Raw genomic sequence first — 11,584 nt, 5'->3', positions numbered from 1 at the left:
ATTTAAGAAGCCAGTAGTTTAATTGAATACATTAACCTCTTTTGAAGTTTATATTTTACCATGTAGACTATCTTTGATTTTACTCTAACAAAAACAGTAGGAAATTGATAGCCATGTTAGTTTGACTCTAGATAAGATACAGCACGTTAGTTTTAATTTCTTTTTAAGGACAAAATACCCACTTCTTCTGATTGCTGCAAACATTGTCATAATTTACACCTAGCCTTATTTATCTTGCAGCATCATAGAAGAGGAATCATACTTCTTTTTATTCTGTATAGTTTTAGAACTAAATGGACATTACGGGTATACAGTCATTTTACAGCAAGGACAATGAGACTGGAGATGATGCACGACTTGTCCAAGGTCACAGGTTAGTTAATGCCAGGGCCAGATGTGGGTACCAGCTTCCTGTGTGCTAGATTGGGGCTTTTCAAACGATACTGCTTCACTCGTGTTCAATAAAAGTCCATGGCAGAAATAAATAAAACCAGACAACTGGTAAATAGGTGGAGAAAGGGGGTGGAGGACGGAGGAAAGGCAAGACCACAAATACGGGGAGCCTCATATACAAAGGCCATTGGTGGGAAATTCAGACAGTGGTTGCTCCAATCCCAGGTTTGCTGTAAGTATTTTAAATGCAGCATCATCTAGTAGGTAGACCCGAACTTGGACAATTGCAGGCTCAGTCCAAGATCTCTGCCTATCTTCTCTTGGGTGCTGGTGACCTCTCTCTATTAAGCATGACTGTAGAAAAGTAGGTGGCATGATCTCTGTGCTACAATTAAAGGGGCACATGGAGAACAGTGGTACATTATAGCAATTTGGAACATGGCTTGAGGCTTACGAAATTGGCAGGATTTTCTTTCTTCTCTTTTCCTCATGACCCTCCAACTAACCTCTCCAACCCTGTCTACACCTAGAGGGAAAAAAAGAAAAAAATTAAGGGCAGAGGATAGAGAAAGGGCAAGAAGGAAGACAAACAAATGGGGGAAGAGACCTAAGGACAGCAAAAGGAAAAGGAAAATGAGAGAAGCAATGGGGAAGGAAAGAGAAGCAATGAGTTGAAGCTATATAAAATACTCTGAGGCAGAATCACCTGGCATATTCGAGAAATGTAGATTTCTGGGCCACATTCCAGATCAGCCAAATTGGAATCTTTGGGAGTAGCATCATTTAAAAGTAAGTGAAAAGCTTTTTGATAAAATAATTACTTGTCTTTTTGTTGATTTGATTTCAAATTTTGTTATTTTGATTTCAAATTTGCAAATGCATTTACTTCTTTAAAGCTTTCAAAAATGAAGCATTCCACTTATTTGCCTGAAAAGCTTTTCTTTTTTTGTTCTGCACAACTGTTGATAACATTACTTTACACAAAGAAGTTGGTGTGTTTTCACGTATATCGAAGTGGCTCAGAGACACAGCACGTTCCTTCAAAAGGATGTGCTCTAACAAAAGCAGCAGGATAATGTCAAAGTGATCCTCTTCTGCCAGAGGTACCGGTGGTGTGGGTGCAGGAAAATCCACACTCCACATAAGACAGTGTGCTCCTTGCTTTTTCCCTCAGGCCATTTGTCATGACGTTCCCTAAATTATAGATCTTTGGTTCATCATCAAGCCTTTGCTTATTGACACTTGGCTAAAGTCAGAATATTGCCCACCATCTTAGCAGTCCCATTGGAAAGTCCTCTCATGTGTTGTCTACAGGGCCAAATCTATTTCCACTGGGTCCATGGTCAAATCTCTGTATAGCAGACACTGCTGTGCTAAACAACCTTGCGTAGGGTGTCTATACTTGAGTATACATGTGGAGTTAGGTATTACATGACATAACCCCCATCAAACTATTTCTGCAGGGATAGTGGAAGTAATTTGGATACATGCAAATTAGCTTGGTGCATTAGTCATGGCCATGTTGGGAATCCATATTGAAAAGGTCCTGCTATGTAGTGATCATGTTGTCTAACCATATTGAATGGTGCCTACTGGGTAAGTGATCATGTTGTGTATCCATACGTAGCTGGGCCTGCTGTGATAGTGATCACATTGTGTGTAATTGCGCGGCCACCCTGGGAATTTATTGCTATAGATCAGGCAACAGGGCACAGAAGTCAATAATTGTGCCTGCTCTGGGTATTTAGCTGTACTATTGAGAGCAAGCCTCAACTTTTAGGGTGGGAAACACATCTTTAGTTTGCGGATGGAAATGAAATTGACATTCTCAACTCTAAATATTGATGGCTATTCCCTCTTTTCTTACTATTTCATATTATTTCCAATTAGGACAAGGTAACTCTAAAAGTGATAAAATTTGTATAGACTAAAGGCTATATAAAATTTAACAAGGAAAATCAGGCTTGTATACTCTTTATATTTTTCTTTTCTTAAAACATTTTTTATAGTTTATTTATTTTTGAGACAGAGAGAGACAGAGCATGAGCAGGGGAGGGGCAGAGAGAGAGGGAGACACAGAATCTGAAAAAGGCTCCAGGCTCTGAGCTGCCAGCACAGAGCCCCATGCAGGGCTCAAACCCACCAACTGCGAGATCATGACCTGAGCCAAAGTCAGACGTTTAACCAACTGCGCCGCCCAGGGGCCTCTATATTTTTCAAATTCTATGTCTGTAAAGCTGTTTGTAAAGTTGTGAAGTTAATAAAGACTAAATATCTTGTCAGGCAACAGAGCACTGAGAAGGACATTTGCTCTTTTTTGGCTCAATTCTTATCTGGAGAATTTTCTCATATCTCGAGAATCAGGAAAGTTTGGTAAAACCAAGGTTACCAGTCTTGTACTCCAATATTTTCCTCTAAATTAAATTATATTCATGGATAATAAAGAGGAGAAAGGTCAGTAGGCGACTATGCACATCAACGTACAAACACCCAGGTCAGTGTGATCCTCCAAGGTGGAGACTTAGATAAGCTTACAGTATTTGTGGAACTCTTTTTTTGGAAAAGCCCACAGAAGTAGTTTACAAATCACCTAGGTACACCAGGATCACTACTTTCTTCCTCTGTGATCAAAAATCCCCAGGGGCGCCTGGGTGGCTTAGTCGGTTAAGCGTCCGACTTTCGCTTGGGTCATGATCTCGCAGTTCGTGGGTTCGAGCCCCGCGTCGGGCTCTGTGCTGACTGCCAGCTCAGAGCCTGGAGCCTATTTCAGAGTCTGTGTCTCCCTCTCTCTCTGACCCTCCCCTGCTCACGCTGTCTCTCTCTCTCCTAGAAATAAATAAAAAATATTTAAAAAAAAAAAAATCCCCAAACCAAACCAAACCAACCAACAAACAAACAAAACCCTCAAATGGTTCGCTCACTTTAGTCACTGGGTTTGACTTTAAGAGACGTCTTGCTCTTTACAAAGTGAGGGCACACTTTAGGGTGGATATGTTCCGACAGATTTGTTGGAAACAATCAGACAAACATTATTTTCAAACATCACTTGTAAAATTTTTTGGAAGGCCTCCTACTATGTTATATTATGACTCTTGCTAATATCCTTTGTGATCTCACTTGTGAACATGGTAGCATTATTTTACAGATGAACATAAACTCAGAGACAAGCTAGCTCATGTATCATGATGGGATTTTCCATAGGTAAGTAGCCCATTTCTTTATAATTTTGAACAGGAGCTAATTATGTTGCTGTTCAGATAGAAACTTTAACTTCTAAAAATTAGCTTTAGAATGTCCTAAAATAAGAAGAGAATGGAAGCAAGGGACAGAAGGAGGGAGAATGAGAGGTGGGCAGAAATAAGAAGAAAAGCAGATCCTTCCCCTCAAATCTGGGTCTTAAGGTCATGTGATTCATCTTATCATAATTATTGAAGAGAACTTTTAGAAAATGGAAAATAAATTGGGCTTTTCAGAGAGTCAGATTAGGTATTTATATATAAATGTGTCTATTCTTAATAAAGATCTCTTTTTGAAGGACCTAATGTTATCTCATGGGAAAGGCCTTACAGCTATGATGATTTGAATAAGAGTTCCATTCCATTCCTGAAACCAAAGAGGGCCAGGGAATGAAGTGTTATTGGGGGTGGGCCTGGGAGGAATGCTCTGTTTAGTTTAGTTCTAAATTAAAGAGGTCAAAATAAACCATAAACCAGAGCAGCAACTCAAGGTTTTGTCTTATATGTGCTATAGTTCTAATCAGAATCATCTCAAGTCATGTAAATAAAAGGGCAGAGGGAAGGGAGAAAAAACAGTAGTTTTAGATTTGATTAGGCCTCTACTATTTGTCAGGCACTGTATTAGCCAATTTGTATCCTGTTATCTCATTTAACTCTCGTCAGGAGCCTATGAGACAGGCACATCATATCCAGCTTGCAAATAAAGTCACAGAGGTTAATCAATATAGTAAGGGTCAAAGAATACTAGAGACAAGCTTTGTCTCTCTCCAAAGCCCAAGTATGCTCCATTATCTGACTTTAATTCTTTAAATGATTTTTTAAAACCATCTATGTAAAATTATTATTATTTAACCCTACAGAGGGGCTTTATGAAGTAAGAAGTAAGAATTTCTCCTTAGTACCATTCCTTTCACTGCAATCTCATTTCCTTCACTTAGAGGGAATATTTTGGTAGAACATTCCAGACTCATCTCTATGCTTAAACTAGGTTTCACATGTTGTTTCCTTTGGCTAGCCACTCTGGCACATTTTAAATACCTAGAGCTATTGCATACATGGGTTGAAACATACTATTTAGGCTATTTTATCCCAATGAAATAGAGAGGTAGTAGGAGAAAGGACCAAGACAGTCAGCAGAGCCTTCACATAGCAAGCCCCAGACTAAGGTATAGTTGCCCCCAAGCTGAGTGAAAGGCATCAATGTGAGGCCTTCAAACCAACATCTACTTCTGGAGTCCCTAAGTTAACCTAAAATGGCAGGTGTGGGCATTCTGTAGGCATTAGCCGGTGTCCTAGCCAGGGGGAAAGCCCAGAAGAATTGCTGGAGTGGGCAAGTGTGGAAGATGAGGGACTTAGTACAAAAGTATCCCCTGTATGGCGTTGAGTTGAGGAGCTGATGCCTTCCTTTCAAAGAGGATACTCTTAAGCTCGGTTTCCTTCAAAACTCGCTTTGGCTATAAACACTGCCTATGGTGAATAGCAGAGATGGGGCTGCTTTCTAAGTAAAGGCACAACAATGTAAGCGCTGGAAGCAGAATCAGAGCTAGGAAACAAAACTGGCAAACAATAGCTATTGCCACCCACTAGAGGACAGCCTTCATGTGGATATAGTGTGCAAAAACACCGTGTCTCTGTGTCCCACCAACCATACCATCTAACCTGAGATGGTAATGCACACCTTGTTTATGCAAAGGCAAAATTGCCTCTTGGCCTTGCCAGTGGATACACCCCTAGCTCACTGAAAGAGTAGGAGGGACAACTTTCTTATCAGCCACCGGTCCTTGGGTTAGCCTCTTTCTTTCCAGAAAAGGACATTAACTTTATACTGCACAACACGGTCCCTTAAAGCATAAGTCACCCTTAACTGGGCACTTAGAAGGGCCACACTTTAGGCAATTGTAACAGAGCACAATTTTGAGCTTTCAGCCACACAGTTTATCAGGAGACAGTGGAGAGAAGACACTGTTCAGGGAGGATTGCTTGGAGGCCATGGAATTCATTTGCACTCTCAGATCCGCATGGGTGATCACAGAGTCCATTCATACTCCCAGACCTGCATGGGGTGGGGCTCATGGCATCGGACATCCTAATCCCTGCAGAATTGTGCCGGATTGCACATGATGCAATTAGCTCATAGGGGGAATCACTGTAAGAAACAGCCCTGGGATGCCTCTTTTGTGTCTTCCGTAAGGATACTGCTGAGGGGTCTGTCATACCACTTAGTTGCTCTATTTATGAGCTCTTGGATATTCTGATTAGGACCAGAAACAAGCATAAAGCTCCTGAGCAATCATTTTATATAACGGACACTGTGAACTGTGAAGCTGTCAAGATTTCCTACTTTCACATGACTAGGAAACTTCATGTTATCAGGAAATTTAAAGCCCAAATGCTATCCTCACACATTTTAGATACTCTCAAAAGCCATCTGAAATCCCTCCTAAAATAAGGTGAAGGGTGTGGGTGAACCAGTAAATATCTAGGTAATTAGTGTATTTTAGTTCAATGGTTTCTGTTTCTTTCTCTGCCCAAATCACCTTTCATAGCTGATGAAAAACCAGCAGACCTGTTTTTTAACTTGGAGACAGAAAATTGCTTTCCTTTGTGGCTCCTAACAAGTCACTCTGGAGCTTAGGGGGCTCTCAGTATGCTTGTACCAAAAGCTTTTGTTTAGGGCCTCTCAATATGCTAATACCAGAACCTTTTCTTAGGAAACAAGCCACTTCGTTCTTGGGAGCAACAAAGATAAGATCAATAAGGCGTGGCTGTGACTAACTCAATTTCCTAATTTTCTTTAATTCAGGATTCCAACTGCCTATTCCGTTCACAAATCAGTGTTTATAAACATTAGTCCTTTGGTGGTAGGAGAGATTAAAAACGTAGGTGAGGGGACCCACATTTACATTAGCAACCCAAGGTTCCTGACAATGAACTTCTCCCAGCGAACACTTTGGACCCCGGCTAGCTTGGTGCTCTGGGTCTGCTTCAGTTGTCTCAGATGGCCAGCACACCAGTGAGACTAAATGTGCTGATAGAAGAGGCCAGGGAAGGCAACTGAGAGGAACAGACGTTACCGGAGACCGAAACAGATAGGAGATGTGCACCTGTAGCCCCAAAGCCCCAGGCTCTTGCACTGCTCCCTGAAAATAACAGGAAAGGTCCAGCCAGTTCCATAACTGTAATGGTGGTTTCAGCTGAATGGCGGCTGTGCTGAATTTAGAGAAGCGTGGAATTTCTCGAGGGCAAGGTAGCTGAATTGGAAAGGATCCTATTTTACCACCCATGGCCTTGCTCCATCAATTGTGTTTCCCTGTTTCAAACTCAGCACTTTTAAAAAACTAAGGAAGGTCATATTCATCACAGTGATGGAACCTAGTTCCTCTCAGAAACCAAAAGTCCTGAAATTAAATCTATGGAGCTTGCTTGGTGTTTGAACACAAATAGTTGTCCTAGTGGATTTATGAGATTTGTCACAAGAACGTTACTAATTTCTGGTATCCCCATCAAAGAGCTCGAATAAAGAGCAGCAATCTATTCCGTGCATGGGGCATTGAGTGTGTTTTCTGGTCAGGGTGGGGCAACAAATGAGACAGACTGTCAGTCAGTGTGATTCAAAACGCAGTGTCATGGACCCTCTGCAGTTGTGTGTTTTCAAATCTGTTTCCTTTCATTATATCTGTCTCATTCTTCCTCGACTAACAAAATATAGAGCTTTTGCACTGATTATTTTTGAGTCTATCTGGATCCTTTGTGGAACTGGGAAGTAAATCATCAGCTTATACACAAGGTGGCACCCTGTGATTCCAACCAGGTCTGAGAGGAGCGATGTCACTAAGTGACTGAGCTACAGGCACAAATTTTTATTTAACATCTTGTTTTCCCACTGTGGCGAATATAAAGGTGGAAGTAGATATTTGGCACGTCCCCTCTGAGCGCAGTCTCCATCCCTAGGTCTCAAAGATTCAGTGAAAGTCGCTGATTCCAGTTGATTGTAATGAGTGCAGACCCCACATTCAGCGTACATATGGAAAACAACGAAGCTTTATTGGTACTGGGCTCATTCCTGGAACATAAACGGAGGGGAGGGATGCAGTTCACATACCAACCCAATTAACTTTCAATCGGGTTTGCTGAAATAGGGAGCCAATTAGAAAGAACGTGACATTTACAAAACTCTGAAATAGTTGAATAGCAACTGTGTTTACTAGTTTTAAGATTTCTTTCAAAAAGTAATTTGTTCATTATCTGGAAGCTGCCTGCCCTGATTGCAGTACAGGGAAATGGAAATTGGAATATAATTCCAATACTTAACAGTTATTTGACCTTTATTCTAATCTAGACTACATTTAGACAGTAGTTTTAAAACTATTTCTAATTCTTGGGTGTTTATATGTTACACTTGCTTGCCAGATGCATGCCATTTGGAATTGGTCCAAAGCATATTTGAAGTGGACTGATTAGAGAATAACTACTCAGTGCATTGTAGGTGGAAATTAAAATAGGCTCTTAGACTGCACAATTATTTGAAACAAGTTTTGATAAAAAATTTTACAACAGGATCTACCTCAAAAGTTGAAAAGATATTTTCTGTTTTTAGCCCTAACGAGCATATAGGCATTTAACAAAGAGATTAGAAATAAACTTTATGAAAAATAATATTTGCATACAAATAAGAGCTACTTTCCAAATGTGAGACAGAGGCGTTCTGATTTGGGCACTGAAGTGGAAGCCGAGAATACACAGGCTGTGTCTCACTCGAAAAGAATATTGTGTTATCAACCTCAGACTATTTTGTTACCAGCTCTATAATCCATAATTGCCTACAGTAGGGCAAGAGGGAAGTGGAGATTTGGGGAAGAAATCTGTTACATGGACAATGAAAAAGAAGAATAAAACAATAACTACTATAGCAAAAACCTGTTACTGTAATAGAATTTCAGGTTTCCAAAGAGTTTCTTTGAACTGTTTTAATTGGTCCTAAAATTCAGGGTGGGCCATAATAAGAGCAAATATTGTCAGCAATGGCAAGGTCAAGTGACAGGCCAATAGGGTATGTGAACTCCAAGCCGGAATGGATCGGGGTCAGTATCACTAAGTTTCTTCAGGGAATATCAGTCAACACATACATATTAGGAACCTGTTACATGTGAGGCACAGAACTGGGATATAGTGATTAGCAGGGCAGATGTTGTTTCTGCCCTCCTCAAGGCTACTGCCTCTTTAGGCTTTGGGTTATAACTGTATTAGACACTGGTTGGGAGGTCTCAGTAATTTGAAAGAGCAACTTTAGAATGTTGAATGATCAGTAAACTGAAGAAGTTGGATAGCAGGGTGGCACTGATGAGGAAACAAGAGTTTTGGAGTCAGGCTGAATGAGTCAGGCTGGATATGAATCCAGTTCTGTGAATTATTAGTGTTAAAACACAGCAAATTATCTGTCTGAGCCTGTTTCCTTACTAGTAAAATTATAACATTTCTTCATAGGGTTATAAGGAGAACAAAGTGGAATTCAATTAACTGAGATAATATACGTAAAGTACTACTGAAGTGCCTCATATGGTATAGGTACTCAATATTTCCTTTCTTGAAAGAGAGTAATGGGGCACCTGAGTGGCTCAGTTGGTTAAGCCTCTGACTCTTAATTTTGGCTCAGTTCATAATCTCACGGTTCACGGGATGGAGCCCCATGTCAGATAGCACTGACAGCATATAGCCTGTTTGGGATTCTCTCTCTCCCTCTCTCTCTGTCCTTTCTTCACATGTGTGCTCGCTCTCAAAATAAATATGAACTAAAAAGAATATTTAAAAATGTTCTGCCTTGATAAACAGTTCCAAGCAGAAGTATAATATAAATTTCATAAATGTTTTGTGTTTCATTTGAGTTGTAGTACAACTTCCATTATAAACAACATGTTCCAGTTAGTTATTTTTCTAAGTATTTTTTTAATTATACAGACTGGTAAAAAAGGAAACTCAAAAAACCTTGGCCCTTCCCTGCTCATAGTCTTTTTCTCTCCCCAAATAAATAAACATTTATAAAAGAAGAGAGTAACGATATATAGGGAAAAAATGATCTTTTCTGAATCTGAGAAGTGCTAGGCACCCAGATAAAAGCCCTGGTTGACTCAACCATGGCTCCCTCTGCCCCCGTTCACACTTGAATCCAGTGTTGGCCCTTACCAATAAGATCGGGTTCTTTGAGAGAACTGGAACTGCTCTAGAGGGTAATACCTCGAGCAGGACATGCCCGTAAGCTTGAGAAAGGTACTGCTTACAAGAAGCGAGTCACAACATCTCCACTGTTTCCAACAACAAAGTAGATGGAAAACACTTAACCTTTGCTAAATAATGCTTGAAGTCTTGCTGGGTCAAATGTGTTTGACTATTCAGACTGTGCCATGAAGTCCATATCTACCATTTTGCCCCAAAGGAGGGTGTGGAGAGGAAGGAGAAGAGGAAGAAGAGGAAAAAGGAAGAGGGAAACAAGCAGATGATGGGGGGAAATGGAGAGTTTTGATGTCATCTAGAAATGACTGTAAAAATAATTTTTTTTTTTTACTTTTAGTCTTCAGCTAACCACCTGCTTTTCTCTGAGCTAGACAGAATATTTATCAGTTATTAGAAAATGGTAAAATGTGTTACAGTCTTCCTAGTGATTTGGTAAGAAAGCTGTAATGCTTAAGGACTAACCAAGAAACTCTTGGCTAACCAAGATTGATGTCAACAATAGCCTTGGTACTTAATGTGTGTCAGCTTCATTTCCCCTCTTCTTTAGAACATTCTCTAACCAGTTCAAGCTAAAGTACAGTCTCCTTTCTCTGCTCGCTTATGGCATTTGTTGCCTGTGCAACTCATTTGGTAACGGATCACGTCCTACTGCCTTGTGTCATCTCCCGTGTAAAGTATTTACGCTTTTATATTTTTTCCTATCATTTATATTACCCTTCGGCCAGTTCTTTAACTATTTACGTCTCTTACTGTTCCTCCTCTTTCCAACCATCCTGTCATCCCATTAACGTGAAAGGTCTCCGAGGGTTGGAACTTTATTTCAAACTTCTTTGCGTCTTCCGTAATACCCAGCATTTCACATCTGCCACTTTGGAAATGTGTGCTGCCTTGGTTAACTTTTATAAGCTTAAGTCTTAAGAACTCTGTTTTCGACATCAGGGAAATATCTACCATCCCCGAAACAACTCTAATTAAAGTTTGGGTGACAGGTTCAAGGGCACTTGTTGCACTTGGCAGCCTCAAACATTAACCGTCACTGCGGCCATGAGCATCCTCCCTGCGAGGGATGAGCGAGGATGTATTACCGCGGAGAGCTCTTAGGGGCAGGTACTGAGGAGAGGATGCCGGGGCAGGGCTGGGGTGCTACGCCGTTTTCGGGGCGGGCGGACTCCGCAGATCTGCGCCGCTCTGAGTGGGCAGACGGAACGGACCTTTCGCACCTCACCGGGACGTGCGAATTAGCTGGCGTTCGGGGCGCCAGGGACACAGCGCTAAACACAGGCTCGCTGGCGGCCGTTGCGCACCGGTTGACATTTCGCTTTCCCGCTCACGGACTTCTGCAGACACGCGCTGCTCGGCGCGGCCGTGTTTTGCCCGGCGCTTTCCCTCGGGGCACTCTGCGAGCGGNGTAAGTGGGGGAGACAATGAGTAAACTCTCCTTCCGAGCGCGGGCGCTGGACGCCGCCAAACCGCTGCCTATCTACCGCGGCAAGGACATGCCTGATCTCAACGACTGCGTCTCCATCAACCGGGCCGTGCCCCAGATGCCCACCGGGATGGAGAAGGAGGAGGAATCGGTAGGGACTCGAGTGTTTATTACCCCCCCTTCTCTCCTCCCCCCTCCCCTTTGTCAGTCGGGCCTCGCCATTCACAGAGCGCTTTACGCTCGCTGGAGGGCGCCGCTGCCGCTCCAACGCATGGGACCCTACGCCGGCGGAGTAGCGTAA

At 41.8% G+C, this 11,584-nt stretch overlaps 1 protein-coding gene across 4 annotated transcripts in view; it reads left to right on the top strand.

Moving 5' to 3' along the window:
• Positions 1-3,573: 3,573 nt before the first annotated feature.
• The window catches only part of EPC2 (enhancer of polycomb 2), a 121,445-nt gene continuing 113,434 nt past the window's right edge, over positions 3,574-11,584 (top strand). For 3 of the 4 annotated variants that reach the window (XM_077767785.1, XM_077767784.1, XM_077767783.1), the window contains exon 1: positions 11,272-11,434. In XM_077767785.1, the coding sequence (XP_077623911.1) occupies positions 11,282-11,434 (153 nt within the window). In that variant the 5' untranslated portion in view covers positions 11,272-11,281. Of the gene's footprint in view, positions 3,595-11,271; positions 11,435-11,584 lie in introns of those variants that run through there. The other variant, XM_077767786.1, reaches the window with a different exon arrangement.

Source organism: Crocuta crocuta, unplaced genomic scaffold, assembly GCF_008692635.1.
Source record: "Crocuta crocuta isolate KB4526 unplaced genomic scaffold, BGI_CrCroc_1.0 scaffold154, whole genome shotgun sequence".
Lineage (NCBI taxonomy): Eukaryota > Metazoa > Chordata > Mammalia > Carnivora > Hyaenidae > Crocuta > Crocuta crocuta.
The sequence above is the reverse complement of the archived record's forward strand: the minus strand, read 5'-3'. Positions and strand labels throughout refer to the sequence as shown.